The sequence below is a fragment of the Syngnathoides biaculeatus genome, chromosome 3 (genome assembly GCF_019802595.1).
Source record: "Syngnathoides biaculeatus isolate LvHL_M chromosome 3, ASM1980259v1, whole genome shotgun sequence".
In the NCBI taxonomy this organism is placed as follows: domain Eukaryota; kingdom Metazoa; phylum Chordata; class Actinopteri; order Syngnathiformes; family Syngnathidae; genus Syngnathoides; species Syngnathoides biaculeatus.
This window is the reverse complement of record NC_084642.1, coordinates 21,836,528-21,861,505: the sequence shown is the minus strand read 5'-3', so window position 1 is coordinate 21,861,505 and position 24,978 is coordinate 21,836,528. Positions and strand designations below refer to the sequence as shown.

Below are 24,978 nucleotides of genomic sequence, written 5' to 3'. Positions count from 1 at the left end.
CCGACCAACCTGATTAAATAAAGGTTAAATGAAAATGAAAAATTTCAATTGTGCCAGGTGACCATTCATAACCGTCTGCCAGAACCGCAACATCCATTATGATTGCATAAACCATTTTGTTATTAATCCATCCATTTTCCGACCTGCTTATCCTCACAAGGGCCGTAGGAGTGCTTGAGCCAATCCCAGCTGACTTCGAAAGGCGAAAGGCGGACTACACTCTGAACTGGCCACCAATCAGTCGCAGGGCACATATCAATATGTATGGATATAAAGGTAAGTAAGTTTCTTTCGGCTTGTCCCTTTCGGGGTCGCCACAGCGTGTCATCTCAGATGAACGCACATATGTTTGGCACAATTTTTACGCCGGATGCCCTTCCTGACGCAACCCTTCTCAGGGAGTGGAGGCCCCAGTGGGATACGAACCCACAACCCCTGGTTTATCAAACCAGTGCTCTAACCACTGGCCTCCTCAATATGTATGGATATATTTCTTTCAAATATAGTATACATATATTCTGTATATCTATTCAATTGTATCACGTGAGTATTTGCACATTAACCTGGAACAGTGTTGTGTGACTGTCCCTTTAACAATATTTTACTGAGCATCCAGAAGAGAAGTGCACCATTTCTGATTCAACAATGTAAGCCCAAATTTTTCATTTACCACTCGTGTTACAACACGAAAAGCCAAAGAAAAAGCAGCACACATGTGAGGAGCTATTCCTTTTAGCTGCTAAATGAGTCCAATTCTCACCAGATCGAAAAGTTTTGTACCAAATTTGAGGGACATTTTCTAAGCGTTTAACCTTTAGCTTTGACTTTTAATTTAAGCTAGTGTGTTATCGTTTTTGTTTGTTTATAAAAGGAACATATATGAACTTTGTAGCTTCAAGTGGCTGACTCCCTAATTCCCAGCAGTATTGAACCCCTAACACTTCTTTTTTCTTTTATGATTTCATTTTATGCCTCTCCATCTTTGGATGGGCTTCAAACTATCGTGTGTTGCCCTGTGCAGCCTGCATTTAAAATTAATAGAATGTAAAAGTTCAGCTTCACCACTTTTCACCACGCTGAGAATTTTTGATTGAAGTATTTTTTCAATCCACCTTGCTACATAAGATTTAAAGAAATTTTCACCATGCGGCCAAATTAGCAAGTGACAATTGTTTTTACCATCATCTCAAGTGGGGAACCAAGTGTAGGCCGTGATGGGCTCCAAGTGGAACGAAGCACCCCGCGATACACGGATCACTCTAAATGTAAATGAGACGTTTTTAGGAGTGCTCTGGTCACGAGGCAACAGACACATTGATGGCACATGACAATGTCATAGACAAGACTTTTTAATGGAGATGAGAGCCATTAGCTGAGGCTGAAAAGGGTGCCGACAACACTTACAAACATGCTAACCTCGCATGCATCCACACGACAGGGTGGCCAAAAGTAGACACAGTGAACTTCGTCATATTATCTGTTTGGCAATGGCGAATACTGTAGAGTGCCAGTGTTTGATGATCATTTTCAGAACTTGCCCTGCACTATTTCCCAAAAGGACCCCCAATTTGGTTTTTGTTTTTTTTGTCTTGTCTATTTTGTAAAAGTATCGCTTTGCCACCATCTCGTGTGCCAAGGGAGTTGAAGATAGTTGAGGAGCTTCATTTATACCAAGGCAGTGCTTTGCCTCCATCTTGTGGCATCTTGGTGCCAGGGATGGATGTTGATATAAATAGAGGAACTTCATTTAGACAAAAGTAGTGCTTCAGTCTAATGGTGTGGTGTTGTGCGCTATAGTATGAACAGGACGTGGAAGCGCACTTCTATTTTGAAAGGCAGCACTTTCATGTATTCTTTTTCGTTCTTTTCAACATCATGGATGGTATAAAGAATTGTGTGTTTAAAAATGTTCATTGTAGGGGGGGAAATGCCGTTGAATCGACCCCTCCGTACAGGGCACTTAACCACGCCTCCTGAAGTGACGTCACGCCACCTGCGCTCACGTAAGACAAACAGTAAAAATGGCAAATACAATACAATACATTCTGAACTGAGACAGACTCCATGCTTCTGATTTCATTCAAATCAACGATATATTATAGATTCTAAATACAATACATTCTTAACTGAGAGAGACGCCATGCTTCTGATTTCATTCAATCATTCACACGTAGCAATGTTATGCCAGCGGAGAATGTCTCATTCATTTATACGAGACGTGTATTAAAAATCAAATTTAGGGCATATCTTCGTGCAAACACAGTCTGGTTAAGCTTCGGCCGCGAGCCAGCAAGAAATCAATACGTTTGCGCAGTCCGATCATCGCTAAATATCGCTCAACAAAGAATAAGTGTGTCAATCGTTCACACGCAGCAGTGTTATGCTAGCGAAGAACTTCGAATTCATTTATACGAGACATGTATTGAAAATCAAATATAGGGCATACCTTCGTGCAAACATATGTGTTCCGGTTGATATTAGATGGATTTAGTTGATGATGCGGTCTTCCACAAAGTTTTGAAGCATCGAAGGCATTTTTCGTACTGGGTCTTCGGTTTTGGAAAGGATACGAATCGAACTCCACCAACTAGCCTTTCAGGATACCTGTCGTCACTATTACAAAGTCCGTGACTACACCTCTTAACCTTATTTTTTGTTAAATAACCCAAATACGCGATAAAACGCTAACTAAACCTATACTGGACCATTCAATGTTGTCAGAGAAAATGGCGGGAGCAAAAGCGGGCTTTGGTCTGCAGATCTCTGGCCTCTGATTGGTCAGTGACGCGGATTGCGCAATATCCACGGAGGGGTCAATTGTTGGTGGAAGATCTGAGAAACAGAGGAAGTAGGTTGCATGCTTTATTTTGAAGTCACACTTATCAGGTGGCGGTAAGAAATATTTCCTCTTGTTCATGAAATCTGAGTGTAAGGTACGCAATTGGTTCTCCTCCACATATTTTCATTTTTTTGTTGTAGAATGTGAATATATGTTAGTTTAAAACGTTTGCATAGCGAGTGTAGTCACAGCGGTGCAGTGTTGAATGCGTGTCATTAATTTCAAACATACTGTAAACACGCTAGCTGAGGAAGCGGTGACGTCGAGGTCCGCGTGCGTCGTTACACGACCATGTCGTTTGTGCGGTGCAAATGAGTGTTAGCCAAGGCTGCGTGGTGACCGTGGTCTAGATGTTGCAGAGATTTGAAATTAATTGTGAATAGAAATCTGTGAACATTCGTGAATGTGTCTCCCTTATAATACAGAGAGGATTAAACCAGGTTGAGACCAGCCAACGTGTGTCTTCTCAGTCATCATCCAACAAAATACACAACGCTGAGTTAGACCCACTATATTGGCACCAGCCCCGACTTGACCACTTTGCAAGATTATCAAATGCTAAAGATGACGTGGGCTCTAGGGACAGAGAACAATGGATATAGATGTACCGATAACTGCAATATAGAGTACACTAATTCTATTTACACAATTTCAAGAAAAAAAATAACTTTAAGGAAAGAAAGAGATACTTTGCAGTTAATACATTCATCCATATTCTATGCCGCTTATCCTCACAAGGGTCGCGGGGAGTGCTAGAGCCTACCCCAGCTGTCAACGGGCAGGAGGCGGGATACACCTTGAAATGGTTACCAGCCAATCGCAGGGCACATGGAGACAAACAGCCACACTCACAATCACACCTAGGGGTAATTTAGAGTGTCCAATTAATGTTGCATGTTTTTAGGATGAGGGAGGAAACGAGTACCCGGAGGAAACTCACGCAGGCACAGGGAGAACATGCAAACTCCACACAGGTGGGACGCCGAGATCGAACCCGTGTCCTCAGAACTGTGAGGCCAACACTTTACCAGCTGCTTTACCGTGTCACCCCTTGCAATTAAAATCTGCAATCAATTAAATAACACAAGAGGATCTAAGTGAAATGGGTTGAACTCAACGACACATCCTGCTACTGATGACACATCGGACGTAAACAAACGGCACTAGCAAATACATAATGGGGCATTGACGCTTTGTAGAGGTTGCAAGGCTGCTGGATCAGAACATATTGTGGAGGACTAAATAATCTACACGATCCTGAACAGTCGGGCCGTTTTAAGACCAGAGACAAAGATGGGACTAAAATATTGCCACTTTTGAAGAATTAATTTTTATGAATCCATACATCCATTTTCTGAACCACCTTTCCTCATTGTAAAGTATTGAATAAAAATGTAATGATAAAAAATAATACTTTATATTAAGGGCAATGAGAAGATGAATGTTAAAACAACATTGATGGCTTTATTTACCTTCATCTTGGAGGGATGTAAAAAAGTAAATAGGTTGGTGCTAAATGTAGTAATAACAAACATGCATTCCATTTGTTATTACCTACAGTTATTTACAAATGTGTATTTTCCCAAAAGTTAAATCCTATATCTAAGGGCACTTCAAGTACCTTGGGAAAAGATAAAATGACAAAGGGATGCAACTTGTAAATAAAATGTTGAACTAAACTACTGAATGGGAAAATGAAAGAAATAAAATGATTTGGGCATGTGGGAGGAAATCAGAGGAACTGGCGATCGGCTGCCGACCAGTTCAGGGTGTACCCCAACTCTCACTCAAAGATAGCTGGAATAGACCCTATTGAGGATAAGCAGTCCAGAAGATAAATGAATGAATGAATATTTTAAGTGAAGAATCAGCAATATTAATACAATACATATTTCAGTATTCTTGGGAATGTAAATGCTCAGGGGGGCTGATCAAAGAATAGAGTGGGTCCTTGGGTAGAAGCTCCGCTGTTTTTATCCTGATGTTACAATCAGCGTGACGTGTTTTTCAAGAAACATCAGAACAACATCAAAGCCCTAACGCCGCAGAGGAGGCGGGCATGCAGGGCCGTCCCCTCAACTGCAGCTTAGGGTTCTGGAGGTCCTGCTGGGCAGAGGATGGTAGGTACGGGTTGATGAGGATATCCCTCCAAGGTGTGATGTATATTTTTCTTCCCCCCAGTGTGCAGTCCAGAGGGGAGCCGGTTTGGTCCTCTCTGCAATCCGGTAGAAGGGGGTTGAATGGCAGCAACGCACCCACACGCCGAGGGCAGCGTCCCGCAAACTGTCAGTCAGCCTCAGCTTTAAGTGTGTGGAACTGGCAACACAAACAGCCTGGAGCTGCTCTTTGAAGACTCAAAAACATCAGAGACACAACACAGGTAACAAATGTAAATTAATATTTTCTGATGGGCAACCAGTTCAGGGTGTAATCTCCCTTTCGCCAGAAGTTAGCTGGGATAGGCTCCAGTGCTCCCGCGACCCTTGTGAGCATAAGCAGCATGGAAAATGGACGGGTGGATGAACAATTTGGGAAAAGAGATTATGATGTAATTTCTTTGAAAGCTTCCAATAGGTTTTATTGAGAACATCTGAATTAATTAGACACTTATGGGTGTATTTGAGCCAGGCACACCGTAAAATCCAGTTACGCTTTCTTAGTATGTGACGTCACGTGACTAAGAAAGCATAAGTTGATTGGCTGGGTGTTAGACAGCGAATTGTAGCCAGTTGAATCTTAGGAGACTGAAAATATTACGTTTGAATTTGAAAGGTTGAATTTTTTAATGTGGCGAATTTGTTAACATTGAAAAGTTAAACTGAAATTCAGCTATTGCAAATGTGATCACGTTAAAATAACAATGTGAATTTTACAACATGAAATTTTCAGTGGCATTTTTAATTCAAATCGTGGTTGCACATATTTATTTGCATAGACTGGTACGCTTAAAAAAAATAGATGGCATCATGAGGAAAGATCATTAAAGCTGGTCCCATACTTTGGCTATTTAGACCTCCTTAGTGTGACTCTCTAACTTAGACCTAGTAAAAATGTGTCAAATTCACTTTTGGTTTTGTCATACAAGTATGCACAAAAGGCCCCTCTGACAGCGACTTCTGTTTGAGACAGTTTTTCTATCTGCTTTGTCAATACTTGGCTAAGACCTCCCTCTGATTGGTTGCTTCTGTGTAGAAGACCCACTGGCTGGTTTCCTCCCACATTCCAAAAATATGCATGTTAGGTTAATTGAATACTGTAAATTGCCTTTATTATAGGTGTGAATGTATATGAGAATGGTCGCTTGTCTATATGCGCCCCGCAACTGTCTGGCGACCAGTTCAGGGTGTACCCAGCCTCTCGCCCAGTTAGCTGGGATAGGCACCAGTGCGCTCGTGACTCTATTGAGGATAAACGGGATAGAAAATGGATGGATGGGTATTCGGTCACTTTACCAATTGTTGCGTGGTGGGACTCAGGGTGCAGCATCCCAACTGCCCCACGAGCCAATGAAAAAAATGGTGGCATCTGTGGTCCTGCCACCCATCCATTTTCCAAGCGGCTTCTCCAAACAGGATTACCCCCAAAAATGCAACAAATTTTTTTTCAATTATTCCTTTTTACATTTTCATTTAGAAATCAAATTCCAATGTATAATACTGTAATAAAAATTATATAATAATTAATCCACATTCATCGACAATGGAAAACAAAAGTGTGGCGTCCTCAGGCTACCATGTTCCTTTGATGGTGACAATGTTTAATCCAAATGTATGCAGCTCAGGTGGCTCTCTGGAGGGTCAAGGACGCTGCGGGATTTGCAGCCCAGGGAGGGCACAGAGCTGTAAACATAGACAACGCACTTACCTGCCAATCACATGGTCGTCACTGCCCACGTCTGAAATATCCACAGTCAGCAGGGCAGTGTGTGTGTGGGTGTGGGTGTTGGAGTTTGTGTGTGTTTACGTCTGTCTATGTCCTTGTGTCCGCGTGTATCTGTGTCTTTGCGTCTTTGTCAGTGTATGAGCGTGAGTTTGTCATTTTGTCTTTCTTTGTGCATCTGCATGTTTGTGTGTCTCTGTCTTTGCATGCATTTGTGTATTCCCTTTTGTGTGTTTATATGTCTTCATCTGCATTTGTCTGTGCATCTTTGTCAGTGTGTCTTTTTATCCTTTTCTCTTTGTACGTATATATCTGTTTCTGTCTTTGTGTGTGTGTCCCGTCTGTGTGCATCTCGGCAGTGTCTTACCTGGACGGGTTCAACGAATGAAAGTTCATGAAGTAAGTTCATATTTTGTGAAGGTGAACTGAACTTAGTTCATTTTTGCCTGATGAATCTAACTGAGAACTTTAAGTCTGGCATCAAAGAACGGTTTTCGCACAAAGGTTCATTTTGATCCAAGAGTACCATGTTTTATTAGGGACTCCATTCATCCATTTTCTTAGCCGCTTATCCCCACAGGGGTCGCGGGAGTGCTGGAGTCCCAGCAGTCAACGGGCAGGAGGCGGGGTACATTCTGAACTGGTTGCAAGCCAATCGTAGGGCACATAGAGACAAACAGCAGCATTCACAATCACACCTAGAGGCAATTTAGAGTCTCCGATTCGTGCATGTTTTGGGGTTGTGGGAGGAAGCCAGAGTGCTCGGAGGAAACCCATGCAAGCACGGGGAGAACATGCAAACTCCACACAGGGAGGGCTGGGGTTGAACCTGGGATCTCAGAACTGTGAGCCCAACGCTTTCCAGATGCTCCACCGTGCCGCCTTTATTAGGGACTACCAGAAGAAATCCATCTAAACACACAATATACGAGTCTTCGTATGTCAGCGGATAAATGCCGTACGAAGGAAACCGATTCAGTGCGGCCACGGCCACCATTCATGGCAGGCTCACAACTGCTTGAGAATGCAAGGTGCATTCAGGGAAATCGCATAAATGGGATGCAATCTGTTCTTCAATGGTTGTTCTCCAGTACATTATTTCAAAATTATTGATTACTAGGAAATGTATTATTTGTACCACATTTTTTTTTTAATTTTGTACAATCAAACCCTGATAATGTGGAATTTATTTTGCTTTGTTATAGAAGAAGAAAATAAAATATGTTAATACTGTATAGTCAGCCAGTGTCACGAACGGGGCTCAAGGGCGGACCCAAATGCACGACTCCTGAGGCAAGCAGGTACAGTACAGAAAGCCTTTATTCAGTCCGTGGTCTATGATCGGCAAGTCAGTCAGGAAAAGCAGCAGGATCAGAAGAGGCAGGCTTTCTAGGATGGTCAGGGAACAGGCGAGGGTCGGTACACGGTAGGTCAGGTATACGGGAGTGCGGGAAAGAGGCATGGGAATCAACGATCTGGCGGAGGACTAGTTGTCCCCCGTGTCCTATAAGTACTGGGTGTAATCAGCCGAAAAAGAGTGCAGGTGTGTGCCGACTAATTGGCTGACCACACCCAGCCTGGGGAGGATGCCAGGGGCATGACAGCCAGGGCTCCAAGGAACACAAAGTTATCAAGATCCTTTCATCATCGTTCTTTTCATACTATGTTTGTGTTTTTGTTTGCACATGGGGGAGAAAAGTCCCTCTAATTTACTTTTACTTTAATTTTCTAATCTAATAAAACTGTCTCATTTAAAAAAAAAAATAACCATTCAAACAACAGTTTTCCTCATGTTATGCAGTGACAGCTGCCACTGGCTACTCATGTGGACTGAATTGGTGGCAACAATAGGAAAGCTCAAATGCCAGAACAATATTTGAAGGGCAATAGCCTGTTAGCAACTATAAACTAGTTTTGCAGTGGTGAACTGATCTTTCAACTAGTCCACATAGAAAGTGAACTTACCAAAAAGCATCTTGGAGTGTTTCTCTGTTTTGTGATCGTGTTTGTCCTCAATCCGTATGTGTGCGTGTGTGTGTGTGTGTGAGGGAGTTTTGCATCCAGAGTGTTTTTGACCTCCAGGGTGAGTGAATCTGCAGATCCCGGGCTGGCTCTTGAGTGGTGTCGGCCTCTTCGTCCTCCTCTATCACGGTCAGCCCATTAGCGCTAATGAGAAGCGACGTATTGTCCTTCCGTCGCTTCATTCAGCCGCCATGTTGGCGACTAAATTGCTTTCTGAGCCGCTGGGGGATGAAGGACAAAATAAGATGTCAAAAGAGCGAGAGAGGGGCTCCTTGTATTCTAAATGTACCACAGAACAATAGCCAGGAAGCCTCCGTTTATGTCTGTGTTCAGTATGAATGGAAGACATCTCAACATGTCCAAAATGAGAGCTACATTACGTTAAAATACACACCGGCTTTTTCTTTTGTTAGCTGCTTGTGTAAGCTGATAATTTCATTCCGCCAATGTAGGTAGGGTCTTTGTAGACTCACACACGCTACGCCAAAACCCAACAAAGACAGACTAATTAAAGCTACGATACTTTATACACGGGTATCCTGTAGCTTATTTGCAACTTATCTCCACGCTACATCGCTGATGTAATCAAATGTACTCGTGCGTTTTATACTGTCTGTTGAATGTGGTGACAGGCATTGAAAGTCATTGTCATTGAGGCACTAACATTACAGTCACATTTACATTTAAGACCCAATCAGAGTGCTGTGTTTGCAATTAAAGCTGCAAAAGGAAAAAAAAATAAGGACATAGGGCCACTGTGCTGCTGGTCAGCTGACTTAGTTAAAAGGGAAATCCACTGGTTTGCATTAACAATGTGTTCAATAGGTCATGTAATATGTACTCTATTTTGTCAATGTGATTTTAAATCCTCTCTAATTTAATAGTGTTTCGAAAAGATTTTTATCGACAATTAGGAATTTTCAGGGGCGCTGCCATTTTCGCGAGTCACATGACCTTCGTGAGTGGATGTGACGTGTAGCGTGCCGCAATAAAGGCTTGATTACATGAGACACCATTTGTGCCCAGCGCCGATTTCTTGGATTTATCCTCGTCTGATGAAGTATCGGTTGATCGGGACAACCATCCTTTTTTGGTCAGAATGAATGGAACGGAATGAATCTGTACTCAACAATAAATAAGCATAAACTGCAGTGTGAAAAAAGTCGTGGCTTGTAGGAGTGTGTGGAGTTTTGTGTGTATTTTGTGCGTATTTTTATCACACACATTCACACAGCACATGACAAATAGTTTGAGCTGGATGCCTGGAGTGCTAACTTTAAGACAAATATATCAAAATGTGAATACATTCTTTGGCCATTCCACTGCGTGTGCATGTTGTCTGAGTGTGTGTATGTGTGTGTGTGTGTGTGTGTGTGTGTGTATTAGTTGGGAAATAGTGATGGAATTTAATATAGCCATTAATGAAAAAAAAGAAAGCTTGTGGTAATGAAGCCAGAGCAGCAAAGTTTCGAAGTCCTTCATAAAAGTAAAACAATACGCAGCGGCTGTTTGGGTGATTTAGTGTCGCTACCAATCAGAGTGAGAGCGCAGATCCATATAATAGATCTCCTCGTTATTACCACTGGGAGATACAGTCAGCGGCGAAAGCAGTGGCGGTGCTTCCAGCTGCGGCACCAAAAAAGCACCGCCGTTGCTCAATTGCATGTTTATCATCCATGACATTGGCGGAATGTTTCTTCCTGGGATTGGCTCTCGTAAAAAAAAAGGCCCATTTGCTAAAAGTTGAGCTGGGATTTTAGTCCATTAGCCAAATTACCAGAGATGAGGAGTCCCTCCTCCCCCACTGAACGTCAATGTCTTCAATCTGCCGCACAGCGTGAGCGCTGAGAGGCAGAAGACGGACAGCAAATGAGACGATCTTTATCTTTTTCTTTGATTTCTATTATGCAAGATGGTGGTTATCATGAATAAATCACGAGAGGAGCGATCGCAGTAGTCATAGGTGGTAGGTTTCCGAGGCAAATGTGCCCCAGACCTTTTGACGCTGTGCATGAGTTCTATTTAAGCCTTTTAGAGGGGTTGCATCAGGAAGGGCATCTGGCGTAAAAACTGTGCCAAACAAATATGAGCGTTCATCTGAGATGTCACGCTGTGGTGACCCCTAGCAGGACAAGCCGAAAGAAACTATTCATTATTTGGTTTATTCAAGCACACCAGAGGACAGTAAGCAACCCTGTTCCGGAAAGTGGGTGTCAAAACAGCTCCTGTTTTGCCTGGTGTGAGTACGCGCTTTTAAGATGAAGACGCTCATGAATTTGAGCGACAGAACGACCGTCACAACCTTTAAGAAATTAAAAAAAAAAGGTTTAAATAATGTCACCGTGCTTCATAAAAGTCAAAGCAAGCGCTGTCTGGCACTAAGTTGTCGCAGCACAACTGAGGGTGAGGAGAAAGCAAATGTCATGATGATGAGGGTGGTGGTGGTCACCATATTACAAGAGGGCCACTCGGTAACCGTGGTAACCCAAAGGCTTTATAACCTGCAGGCAAGCTTTTAATTCACAAATTCTGAGTCATACATGTGGAAAAATAAGTTGAGAACTTGGACATTGTTGCTTGCGTTCATGCCGATCGATGGCCTTTTTGGATTTGGGCAGCCGACACTAAATAATGTTAACATGTGCTCTGACCTAATTCTGAAAGTGGATTTCTTTTTTTCTGATCATCTGTTCATTTCTACTGTGCAAGTTGGGTTATCATGAATAATTGGCAAAATCATCAATTGCAAGTTTATATAATATGTCCATGTGGACTTTTCTCTTTATTCCTACTGTGTATGGTGGTGGTTTTCATGAATTGACAAGAGGAGAAATCCCATCATTCAAATTTTACATAGTACACACTACATTGCGCACACACCTCGCAAAGGTTGCTATGATCTTTTTTTGTTTTTGTTCCATGGATTATTTTTTATTGTGAAAGGGTTACTGTTATCATGAATCTGAAAATCTCAAAACATGCACGTAAATACCTTCTTTACTAAATAAACATTTTTAATGTTCAATAATTTAACGTTAAAAATTGAACTGTGCGGTCGGTCCGAAGAGTAACACCTCAGCCCTCTCACTCTTTTCCTCATGTGCAGAGCGACATGTGAGGGAAAGTGACCTCAGCAAAATCATTACACCTTCAAAACACGTCACTCGGGGTCAAAAGTTTCCAACGGCTTCCATGAATTGGTACCATGGGCCACTTTGGATTCCCATTTTTGCTCAGGAATTTTTCTTTCCTGTCCTATCCGAGCAAAATGGGCCAGACATACTTGGAGACTAGGTTGTTGGAATTCTCCAAAATGCAAATGGAAGGTTGCCTTGATGGCACCTTTAAGCCACTTTTAGCGTATAATATTGCTGAACAAGGACACACATTGTATTACCCCAAATCCTTTATGGCAGCAATTATAAACCAACAGGGCACTGATGATTACAGACTACAGGAAGATGCTCGAGAGTCTCATGCGAGAGACTTGATTTGAATAAAAAAAAACATCTATTCAGAGTAAAGAGAAATGCATATAGGAACAATTTATGAATTATGAAAAAGAGTTGTATAGTCATAAACCAATATTTTCCAAAAATAGGACAGTACAAATATCATATAATAATGTCAAACTAAATGAGCATAAACATCAAATACAATATTGTAATCTTTGGTTCCGCTGTCCTGGTGATTTATTTTTTTTTTTTATGTTATCAATCAAATATTTCACAATCAGGTGACTTCACGTCAATGAAATGCACAATAACGTCAGTTAGGAAACATGGAGCTGAATTCTATTGAAACGGTGCAGTCCTTTCCTGTGTTCAAAGGGAATCACTTTTTAAAGAACCAGGCATGAAGGTTAGGAGATTGGACTTTCCCAAGAGCCCCCCAAATCTTTGGCAAGGTTCCACACAATTAACTTTGTGATTGCCTTTTACTGTGCACCTTTCGTGCCGTACAGAAAACATGCCCCACTCTATTCTAGGCGTGGCGCAAATGCTGTTGTATCCTGATTTAAGGGTAACCAAAGGCTTCCTGCACATGTTTTCTGTGTTTATTATAAATATAGATAAAATTAATTTACCAGTACTTGTACTGGTATGTTTCAGTACTTGTATTGTGCGGTGGGGGAAGTATCAAAAATTTCTAGCTGTGACCCTGATCAACTGAAAAGAGAATGAATGGATGGACTATATATAAATGATACGCTGTGCCAGATTACAACTCATTAATTTAGCAGCACAGAGGCTTTTCAATGTTTTTAGTACTCAAGGATGGTGTCTCTGACCCCCCCACCCCCACCCTGCCATTTAAATAAGTTAATGCACTGGCCTATTTGCAGGGACATATGGCGGCTGTTTGAAAAGAGGGGTTCTGTATCTTCGCCATACAGTCGTCTCCAGGGAGAATTTGATTCCCTTTCATGTGTCATTCTCCAGGTGTCACTCTCCACCGCGCGTTATCATCGCCGCCGCCACCGTGACAGCTTCAAGCCGCTTCATCCACGAAAAAAAAGAAATTCCAAAGCTCAGCTGAAAGCGTTTCCCGGGGAGACGTGAGTGACGTCCGCTTTATGTGCAGCCACCGATTGACGCCCCATTGTACCATTTGATAAAAGGCCAAGTGTTAATTTGTTGTTATCCACAGCTAATTCTTGGATTAGTTTTCTGAGGTAGTGTTAATGCTGATTGTAAATACCTGTCAGCGCACTGTGACGCTGCATAAGTCCCGTATAAACACAGCCACGCGTGCGTTTTCGGAGCTTGTTGGCGGGCTGCGAGTCGATGACCCAAAAGGGCAGCCGAAACAGCTCCACAACAATTGTGTCAACGTGATATAGTAACGTGGCATCGTGGCTGACTGATTAGCCCTTTCCAGTTCTAGTACCCAGGGTTCAAATATGGGCTCGCCTTTGTGGATTTTGCATGTTCTCCCCATGCCTGCGCGGGTTTTCTCCCCCCTTCCAAAAAGATGCATGCTAGGCTACTTGGTTGATTTGCAATCGTCTGACTTACATTACAGTCTGTACCTTATGTATATGTTTTATTACATTTGTCAAAATCACAAAGAGATAAAGTAGATCAATACCTACAGTTAAGGAAGAAGCAGGTTACACAAAAGACTGGACGTGTGCAGGAATAAAAGCGAGAGTGGGGATGTGTTACGGGAGGATTGATCACTTCCATTCATTGGAAGGTGCCAAGCGCGGGACATACCACTTACGTACATTTTGCCCACAAGCTTTGCTTTTTCATCCACAGGCACATTAAAAATGAAAAATACGAATAAGTATTGTTAAAATTAAATATTTGAGACTTTATATACTCTGTTTGTGTGGCTTGGGGGTGGCGCAGCAGCCGTTCTGTCTCTCACTTGCTAAAACACAGAAATGTACTTTTGGCTTGAGTGGAAGCTTATGCACATTTTGATTGATTTGTTGCTGCATCATGCAACTGCAATTAAAATTTTGAGCCACAGAAAAACTGACTGATTGGCCAATCATAAAAAAAAGATGCCAAATCAGGGGCACTCCGCAAGAGTTAAGTCCGCTTCAGCCATATCGCCCTGTTCACAGCAACCTTAAAGGGCTACTGACACCTAAAGCATGATGTTTAGTATGTTTTTTTAATGAAAAAAAAGGTAGCCGGAATGGACTCATCCATTTTTTTCACCACATGTCATGATGTTGTCGTATATGGATTTTGGATATAGATTCCCAGCATGAAAATCCTATTGAGGCATTCGTTTTGGAGAAGAAGCAGGAAGTGACGTTTTTTCAAGAAGCCCACACTGGCGGTTTCGTGTGTTTATACCTGTTTTACCAGCACGTAAGTAGCTGTTTTTTTCTGCGTGTTAGCCAAAATGCCGTCTCGTTGTATTGCTGGATATTGCTCGAACACTTGGGAGGATGGATTCACTCTTCACACTTTTCCAAAAGGCCCGGTTCATCATTAAATATGGATTGCACAGGTGCAAAGGACGAAAGCTTCATGAGTTCCAAATGACAGGTAGGTGTGTATAGAGCTATTTAAAAAAAAAATAGTTGGGGGGGACGATGTAATCCTACTTTCAGCCATCGACGACAACACTTGCGCCGGGGTGGCTTGTCACGGCGCCGCTGGGGTGGTGCTGGCTCGTCGTAGCCGGCCACGGCGTTGTCGTCACAACCGGCTGAATACGCTACATACTGTCAGAGAGTCTGTTGTTAGTTAGAAGTGATCCGCATATCATCTAAATAAGGCTTGAAAAGATAGGGTAATATTGCCCCGGTCACTTCACTCGATTGTGAGATGTTCTCTTCTTCCAAAAGAGCTTCTGTGTCAGAAGGGGCGTCGGAAAAATCCGTAAATCTCTGTTGTTCGTCTCCCATAGCAGGGGGCACAGCATCTTCTCAATGGCGACTGTCCCAGTGTGACATCTGCAAATGACGTTGCAGGCATTATGGTCGCAACTGGGATGTCAAGTGAGACGCATCAATGACACGCTCTCTGCTCATATTTTTTCCGTATAGACATTAAAGTGAATAATATATGTAATTTTCATAACAATTTATTTTACAATGTCTATAGGGATGTCAGTGGCACGTTAAGGCTAAAGGCCTTTTCACACTACACTTGGCACGACCTCTGACCCCTTTGACTTTCCCATTTATTGAGTGTGTGCAATTTGCAGTCGACCTCCTGCAAGGCTGTGACGTCACCACTTCCAAATAAGGGCTAGCAGCACTCCCGTTGCCGTTATTTCACTTTGACAAAGGGTCTTTTCAAGTGCAGAGTGAAAAGGACATAAATTGAGTTCTTAATTTAACCTAAAAATTTGGTGGGGATTATGTAAACTCCAAAATTTTAAATTGGTTTTACAGTGTTACCGTGTTTAACATGCCCCAGTTTGGGGAAGGTTGTAGTACTCTAACTACCACATCAATATAAAGCTAGTTGACTGTTATTTGTCAAAATGAAAACGCTACATGGATTTAAATGTGAAGTCATGCCCAATTAATATTATAACAAATGGTAATAGCATACAAATTAGATACAAAACTGAAATGCAACATCAGTTGGACTGCGTCAGCCATTTACCACACTTTCTTGTTAGGTTGATGACTTGCTTCTGATCATTTGGCCTCGACATGCTATACTAGTCAGTAAATAATCAGTTTTATATTTCTGTAGCTGGAGGCATGGAGGGCTCTTAATTATTATGGATCATTCGGAGAGATTAAACGGCGCTCAGACGCTGTCTACATTAGCTAAATCCAAGATTGTGTCATTTGTTGTACCGTATCTACATCTAGCTTACTAATGTTTTCCTTGAATTTAATAGTCAATCCAAATTCTTCCCCCTCATTACCCCTTTTAATGTAAAATTTCTAACATGTCAACACTCAATTACATAGAAGGCCCAAAACGCTGTAGAACCATCAAAATACATTTATCTTCTTGACTAGGCCAAATGCACTTGAGAAATTCGATCATTTAATTTTAGTATTTAATACTGGCCAAAATAGGAAAGACACACTGACAAAATATGTATAGTTGAACTAAAATAATCAACAAATGACAAAAACAGAAGATTAACTATTTAGTTTTATGTCTTGGGGCGTTTAGAATCCAGCCAGTCTGTGCCCATTTTCATATGTCACTGTCGAGGATATGTGAAAGACTTCTGCAAAGGATGCATCAGTGGTGCTCAATCCTCACACGTCGATGGAAATTTAAGACAATTGAGACACTCCTTAATAAAGTGAAATGAGAAGAGTTTATTTACCGGTCGATCAGTATTCCACGTTGTGCTCCAAGCAATGAGGAGCAAGCCACAAGGACGGTGGAATTAAGATAAATGAAATCCACAAAGAATTCAAGACCTGTGTGTTTTTAGTATTAAAAAAAAAAACTGCAGGACAGAAGTTGAATAACCACACTTTTCATCAAGTTCAACAAGACAAGACGTCACACCAACGCACACCAGGTAGCTTTGTTCAATGGAATCCTCACATTGTCGAATCTTTTAGCTGCACTCCGCGGAGCAACTACGCAACAAAGCACCCCTTAAACTTAGATTAGCGCGTGTTCATCCAAAAGGAAGCGCTATCTGCCCAAACTTGTGAGCGACGCTGACTTCAAAGAAGTCGCATGTAAACAGAAGAAGGCAACGGAATAAAGCGGGCCTGCTTGAAGTCATTATGACAGAGCACAATGCTGTTTGGGTTTAGCGCTTCCCCGGCTCGCTCGTATGTAACGAGGACTTCAGGTGATACGTGAAAGAATGGGCGGGGAGGATTTCCATAAATTTTACTGGGATTTTGTTTGTCGAGATCGAATGAAGAATGTAAAGAAAGAGATTACTACAATCTCCGGGAGTCAAGGGGGATTTCTCCAGTTGCTTCTATTTCTCTTCTCCCGCGGAAGGAATGAAAGTGAGGCAGGAATGGGGAGAGGCGGGAGGTATACGACCACAAATAATTTTCCGCAAAAGTGTGAGAGACATTCAAAACGTCACAAATGAAATGAATCATTGGTCACGTGGAGTGATTTGTGTGCTCACGGCAAGTCATAATCTTCTTAAAAGCATCACAGTGGGCTGTTGGTTAACACTTCTGCTTCACAGTTCTGAAGTTTAGTCGGGATTTTTCTGTTCCTTCCCATGCGGCGTTACTATGCTTCCCTCGTACTTTTCTCCAAGTACTCCGGCTTCCTCTCAAATTCCCAAAACATAGGTTTGCAAAAGACTTGTGTGATTGTGAGCGTGAATGTTTTTGTCCATTTCAACCAATGAATATTTCGCATCTCGGCTCAAAGTCCAGTAACGTGGAATTAAATACACACAGATGCTGTAGTACATTTGTTTGTTGATGTGTGGCTCTTTGATAGGGTGGACCTCTTGGGTGAAGACAGGAGCCTGGAGACGCTCCAATTGGCAGTTCAGCATGAACGTCTCATCCTTGTAAGTATTTTCATTTTCTATGAGCAGCTGTTGCTCTCCTTGTTTTTAACTTCATTCAAGTGGCAGCATTTCTGAAGTTAGCACATACCTCAAAGCAATAAAATCAACCAAGCGACGGCTCGTACATCGTACCTCCGCAGTCGGAGTGCCACTGAATTTGTATACACAAGGCCAAGAACTGCATTTTGATTGTCACATTATACATTAGCGGTTCCAATTGAGGCTCTTGCTAAATGATCACGTTTAAATGAATTACGAGAACAAAAATAGTGTAAACATACACACACACACATACAGCTATGTTGGGAGGTGTGTGTCTTCAGACGTCTGGTGCCGGCTAATGTATTTTTTTTTCACCTGAAGGTAATGTGACACAAGTTTAAATCCCGCCAGCGCTATCGCATGTCCCTCTGCCATCTTGGGCTACTCCATCACACCATCCCCCGCAATGTTCAGACTCCCCAGAGGGAGGGGCAGGATTGTACCTGCCCTGAGGTGTCCATGGGTGAGTTTTTAGGTAAAGCTGGATGCATCATTGCAGCAGAGTGTGTGTCTGTGTTTTTCAGGGCTTCCTGCTAACTGGCACATGCTTTGTCTTATCGCCTCAAACATCAAATATGAGCCCGAGACAGAAGACAAATCAAAATATGGAATTGTTGCAAGGTTTTTCCAGGCGGCACCCCAACCAGAGATGCTCCTTGCACTTTTCTTCTGCTTTCTCTGCCTGTGTGCACCGTGTCAACTTTAATCAGCGTCACTGACATCAGGGAGCTTTTTCATTCTCAGCTCAGGCTTCTTGATATACTCATCGGATTGCCTTGACACTTGTACACTGTTCCTCTTCATCATAAGGCAATCACTGCGACTCGTATACAACCTATTTTCTTAGTAGTCATCCATTTGAGACAATTAATAATATTCCATCAGGAAGAAAAAAAAACGGAGTGTAACTGTAATTGTCACAGTTAATTGATGCTCTTCAGAATACCGTTTAAAAGTCCACTGCACACTCAGTCACTCAAATAATCATCTTCATAATGTTCATGCCATAATTAATGCAATCACGTCCCTCATCTGCAATTGATGATGATCACCACTTGCGAAATACAAATAAACACAATGACTACGAATATGAGAGACAAGATAGCCTTCCGGATGTGTGTGAGAGAGAGAGAGCAAGATAATTAAATATTTTGAAAAGATTGTCAACCAATTGTATCGATGCGAGAAAATGACTCGCAGGATTTACGCGAGGCTGGCTTTATATGGAGGTGTATATGGGTTCCAAGAAAATCTTAGTAAGTCCTTTAACTTTACTTGATTTTTAGCACACGGCGGTTAGCACAGCCAGGGCTACTATCTTTTCCATCTGTTTTCTTCTTTATTACCTTCCCTATGCCCCACATATAGTCATTCCTTGCCGCAGTGCCCCTAGTGGTTGCGCGAGACACCACAGTGTGTATGGATGCTTGTGTGTGTGGGGGGGAAGGGGGGTAAAGCCTTTTTTTTTTCTTTTTTTAAAGTTTAAAACATCTGTCTGTCTGATAAAGTACAGATGAGAAGAAGACTGGTGAAAAATTACTATTAATAATGCATGAGTGTGACTTGCAGCAAATCGCCTTGCACTTTGAAGCTTTTCAAATTGGTTCGCTTAGCATAGCTTGCTAGGCGTGAAAAAAAACAACTATAAAGTACCCTCAAAGGGAAACTCAGGCAAACAAGAAGAGAATCAGAGACAGTGTCAACTACTGGGCGCTGCTTCAGGCTCAAATTTGTGATACAAAGGTTTATTCATTTATTGAGCTCTCTATGTAGTTTTAACAGTATTCCCAAACCTTTTCCTTTATTAAAAAAAAAATAATAATCTCACAGCGCTTCATTTGTAGCCATTACTATTTGACTATTTATCACAGGGATTCTCAAACTTTGGGTCCAGCAGGGAAACATTGCAGTGGAGACAGTTCTCCAAAGACCCTGTCATAATTCTAACAAAAATTAAACGTGTAATTTCTCTGGAAATAAAATGGTACAGCAATAAAATCATAGCTGATATAAATAATAATAAGTTGCAATTTCTTCCTTTGTTTAATGGCAAAGCAATACAATCAATCAACTTTTATTATGAAGACTCATATTCCAGTAGAAAATGTACACTGCACAGTATAATACAATACGCAATAAGATACATAAAAGTACATTGGGAAACTCTTTATATTTAATGACCATAATAACGTTTTACCTGTTTCCCTTGTAAGAAACGACGAGAATCTGAGAAATTTCACCTGCACTGTCCAGTACTCTCACACTGGATGAATTTTTGGCGTAAAAGATTTCCAGCCACTGAATTGGCTAATATCATCCTTGAATTGAATCAGCAGCCATGAACTGTGTTTCGAATTTAATCGTTGCTAAAACAAATCATTACATTCCTAATATTTAGTAATGAATGCAAAGTCTCCTTATTAACCCTAACTACTACTTTGCACAATAGAAACAAACAGAATGCCTTGCCCTAAACTTGATGTTTTGATGGGTATGAGGGGAGTGTTGGTGGGCAGTCACTAAGATGATTACCCCCGAGTGTCAATACCAAAACAGGAAGATGTGAGGAAGGGTCCCCGCTGAGGTGGAAAATGAACATCTTTGACCTCATCAAGTCTGCGGAAGCGTCTCGACTCACTAATTAAGATTGAACAGAGGAAGCGAAGGCGGCCACCTTCGCTGAAACTAATCAAGTGCACCTCAGTTCACGCCGCTGCTTTTGTATTTATCCATGAAGTCATTTAAGGAAGGAAAAGGACGACACAATACAGTGAACTGTGAATATTCACACCACGAATAACAAAAATCTATGAATAATAGACATCCCTTAATGTTTTTTTTTTGCATACCAATATTCATCTATCCATTTTCTTTGCCGCTTATCCTCACAAGGGTCGAGGTGAGTGCTGGAGCCTATCCCAGCTGTCAATGGGCAGGAGGCGGGGTACACCATGAACTGGTTGCCAGCCAATCGCAGGGCACAACGGCCACAATCAGAATTACACCTAGGGGCAATTTAGAGTGTCAAATAAATGTTGCATGTTTTTGGGACGTGGGAGGAAACCCACACAGGCACAGGGAGAACATGCAAACTCCACACAGGTGGGTCCGAGATTGAACGCAGGCCCTCAGAACTGTGAGGCCAACGCTTTACAAGCTGAGGCACCGTGCTGCCCATACCAATATTAATGGGCCTAAATAAAGAACTTCAAATTTAATGGACAGAAAATACGGTACTGTCCAGTTGGATCTCAACGTGCCTCTTCTCTTTTGAATCTGGGTGCCAGACAGCGACTGGTACCCTAGAAAAGATTTCAACATCATGAAAGAACCCTAATTTACTGTATATATTTAACTTGGCTTTGGTGGCATCCTATGAGAGCTTGGGGTCTTTTCAAAAAATTGCAGGAGGAAAACTGAAAATTCTCAAGAAGGTGAGTTTGCAAATGGTTAATCAGCAACAGTTCCTTAATAATCACTAATGTCACACCTGCTTGCACCTTTGATCTTTTATACAACACACTCATTATTCCCAATTAAATGAAATTTACCGGCATCCATCATAAGCGTATGGCCATTATTGTTTCCCATTAATACTGCATATACGCAGCCCATGTGAGAACAGTTTAATCCGGCAGTGTCGATGTTTAAATATTCCACAGCCAATTTGCAGCGCCCATTTTGATTTACAGCTCAGAGAAATGCAGATGAACCCACTCGCACAGCCACTTTGGGTTGTGCAATTAGCTCGACAAATAGCCTGTCATCTTGGCCCAGCACTTGCCGCGCAACACCGCTGTCACCAAAGCGCAGGACGGAGCCATATGGCCTTAAAATACGATTTACGATTTTAATTAATATTTTTACGCTTTCATCTTTAGAAAAGGAAAATTACTGACATTATTCAAATCGAGCTTACACATATATCCATCCATCCATTTTCTGAGCCGCTTATCCTCACAAGGGTCGTGGGAGTGCTGGAGTCTATCCCACCTGCCAAGGAGCAGGCTGCAGGGTACACCCTGAACTGGTTGCCAGCCAATCACAGAGCACATAGAGACAGACAACAGTCGCACTCACAATCGCACCTATGGGCAATTTAGAGTCTCCAATTAATGTTGCTTTTATTGGGATGTGGGAGGAAACCGGAGTGCCCGGAGAAAACCCAGGCAGGCACGGGGAGAACATGCAAACTCCACACAGATGAGGCGGGTTTGAACCAGAGTCCTAAGAACTGTGAGGCAGATGTGCTCACCAGTTGGCCACCGCTCCGCCATGCCAACATTTTTTAATCGTATATACAATAAATAATCTACCATTATCGATTCCCGATAAAATTCTTAAATTAGTGGACTTGTAAGTGAATTTACCACTGTAAAAAATTTTGTGACATTTTTGTTTTGTGGTCTATCATGAGATTTTTCTAATCTAAAATATTTTTCGTAGGTAAAAACAAACTTTGGGAAAGAGTAGTGTGCAAGACTTTGCACCAGATGCGACAAAATGTGGGGATAGCCTTATAGGAGGAGAAACATGGCCTATGCGAGGAACCTTGAGGAAGTTGTCATCCCTTCATTCAACGTTAGAATGAGAAATGGGGAATATCAGAAAAATTACAGCTGCGGTGTCAAAGCGGCAGTCGGATGACAGCCAGTAACTGCAAAGTGCCCAAGGCAGTCGCCTCTCTTGTTCCCTTACCTTTCCCTCCATGAAGGTCAGTCCAGCGACTGGCCTGCGAGCGTGGCTGCAGCCGTGTTTACCTCTCTTTTTCGAAACCCAATTACGTGGCGGCGCAGCGGTGCCAGTCAAAGATGTCAATGGTAGTAGCCCGTGTCCCTCTCGCTCTGCCACCAGAGGTTATCATGCGCCTTCTTTTTAATGGCCAATTTGGTCCATTAATCTTTGAGATTTCTGGACATATATGACAACTTACGGACATTTAACAACAACAACTTGGAGTGACAAATGTTCTGTCATAACACAGGTTTTATAGTGACTGCTGCATCCCTGTAAGAATGTTCTGGCTTTTTGTCACAGTTTTTCAAATAATAATAGTAATAATAATATTTGACTGAAAATTGAATTGTCTTTTGTGGCTAATGGAAAAAAAATTAAACTCATATAAATGAATTTAAAAACATACTTTTCAGAAGGGAAATTCTTGCCCAATTTCTTGATGAATATCATTTCAGTTGTTTTTTCTAAACTGAAAGCATCCAAAATGATATAGCACGGCACCATTTTTATCACTGCATATATTTCGAAAGGGGCTATTGACTGGGAGCAGCTCATGTAACCCACTGATACAAAGAAAGTAAAACAAATAAAATCGGAAATTAAGTTGTGTCTGTTCTCTTCGCCCGACGTCCCAACTACCGCTGCTGCACCGGACTGCCTGCTCGATCCGCTACCTCTCCATATAATAAACGTGTCTCTTCTTGAACTACCTTGCGTCTTCCGAGTTCCTGCATTTGTGTCCTACTCTCGTTCCGATGGGACGTGACAGAACGAACTGGCCATCACAGGACCCAGCAGGAAAGACCCGGCGTCGCCGGGACCGACGCAAGGTAGACCGTCTGCCAGAGGACCAAGCCTGTCCGATCAACGTAGGCTCCCTGATGTCCTCCGCTTCCGTGTCTTACGCTCCGCCAGCGAGGTATGAATATGTCCCGAACACGATCCGTCCGGCTCCTCATATTCTTCTGGACTCTGACTTTTCGGAATATGAGGAGGACCGTGATTTGTATGACCGGCTGCCGGAGTACAACTCCGATTATTCTGATTATGAATCTGCTCGTCCGATCTTTCATCCCAGTCAGTTTGTTTCACCTCCCCGCGTTTCCAGCACCCGAGCGTCTTCGCCCGGTAGGTATAAGTACACCAATCCGTATGAGGGAACTCGCTTGGCCATCTACCCGGGACCTCCGCGTGGCGGCCAGAGGAGACGCCCCGTCCAGGCGCTCCCCGGTGCCTCGCGCTGCGCGGCAACTAAGACATCGTCCTCCCACTCCTCGCCAGCAACGGCGAAACCGGCGGACCCGCAGCTGGTGGCGAAGCTTCCAGCCCAGAGGGAGGAGGAGTCGCCAAATCACGAGGCGTTCCGCCACGAAATGCGGGCGGAGATAGAGCGACAGAGCGCGGAATTGGCGGCTCTCACGGCGCATGTTCTCCGACCAACCTTGTAAGCCTGACTCCTTTGATACTTCTGCCTGCGTTGATTGTTCCCGTGTACCGACTCCTGCCTGTCCGCTCATCTGTTCTCTTCGCCCGACGTCCCAACTACCGCTGCTGCACCGGACTGCCTGCTCGATCCCCTACCTCTGCATATAATAAACGTGTCTCTTCTTGAATACCTTGCGTCTTCCGAGTTCCTGCATTTGGGTCCTACTCTCGTTCCAACGTGACAAAAACTGCTTGCAATGACAGCTTAAAGCACATGCATTGCTCTGGTGTGATTTTGGGCTTTTGGGATTTTTCTCCACACAAACAGTCTTTAAAGTCTTGGTCTTTTAAAGTGGGCTTCTATTATTGACTTTGCCTTTTGGTTCTTTTCATAGATTTTTGTTTGGGTTCAAGCTAGGTAATTGGCAGGGCCATTCATACAGCTTTATTTATTTATTTATTTATTTTGAAACCGATTGAGAGCATGTTTTGGTTCACCATCCTGCTGAAATGTGTTTCATTTTCATCGTCTTCGTACGTGGCAGCAGATTTTTGTATTTATCATCCCTTCAATTATGTTCCATTTTCCAGTCCCATTTCCTGAAAAGCAACCCCACACCATCATTTTCCCACCACCAAACTTCAATGTTGTGATGCTGTTTTTAGGATGATGTCTAGTGCCATTTCTCCACCGAACATGTCACCTCTGGTCCCATCAGACCAGACTGTATTCTTTCAGTGTTTAACTGACTGTTCCAAATTTTGTTCCGCAAACTTTAAATGAGTTTTGACATGCTTTTGTCAGCAGTGGGGTCTGGTCTGTTGCAGGTGCATACAGCCCATGGCGGCAGAGTGTATTACACAGTTTTCCTGACAGCACCTGGTAATTCCAGGCCATGTTGAAGCTCTCCACAGGTGGTCCTTGGCTCGGCTCTTGGACAACTCTTCCTATTATTTTTTTGCAATTCTCTGTCAAAAAACCTGCGAGGAGCACTTTATTGAGGCAAATTCCTGGCGGTCTGATGGGCTTTCAACTTACATATTATGGCTCCAACTGTGCTCACTGAAACATTCAGAAGCTTTGATGT

The 24,978-nt window shown here is 42.5% G+C and overlaps 1 protein-coding gene and 1 long non-coding RNA gene across 11 annotated transcripts in view; one reads left to right on the top strand and one right to left on the bottom strand.

The window, feature by feature from the left end:
* The first annotated feature begins 2,901 nt into the window (after positions 1-2,901).
* On the top strand, positions 2,902-24,033 carry LOC133498483 (uncharacterized). Of its 9 annotated transcripts, none has more exons than XM_061815393.1 (8): positions 2,902-2,933; positions 5,021-5,219; positions 13,183-13,298; positions 14,456-14,571; positions 14,682-14,751; positions 17,614-17,686; positions 23,235-23,384; positions 23,544-24,033. In XM_061815393.1, the coding sequence occupies exons 5-8, from the start codon at positions 14,745-14,747 to the stop codon at positions 23,911-23,913; spliced, it is 600 nt and encodes a 199-aa protein (XP_061671377.1). In that variant the 5' UTR covers positions 2,902-2,933; positions 5,021-5,219; positions 13,183-13,298; positions 14,456-14,571; positions 14,682-14,744; the 3' UTR covers positions 23,914-24,033. The 9 variants fall into 9 exon arrangements, 8 of the variants coding, with proteins under 8 accessions (XP_061671377.1, XP_061671369.1, XP_061671374.1 ...); XM_061815388.1 differs by adding an exon at positions 3,744-3,813 and having other exon boundaries at positions 2,917-2,933; positions 23,235-24,033; XM_061815386.1 differs by adding an exon at positions 4,852-4,959 and having other exon boundaries at positions 2,918-2,933; positions 23,235-24,033.
* Positions 8,069-24,978, bottom strand: part of LOC133498484 (uncharacterized) — a 74,898-nt gene continuing 57,988 nt past the window's right edge. For both annotated transcript variants that reach the window (XR_009794327.1, XR_009794328.1), the window contains one exon: positions 8,069-8,961. This is a non-coding gene — a long non-coding RNA (uncharacterized LOC133498484). The remainder of the gene's footprint in view (positions 8,962-24,978) is intronic.

Excerpts from the sequence above, each read along its gene's own strand:
- LOC133498483 (XM_061815390.1), top strand. Across the intron at positions 17,687-23,234 it reads AGCATGAACGTCTCATCCTT|AACGAACTGGCCATCACAGG; the intron begins GTAAGTATTTTC and ends GGGACGTGACAG.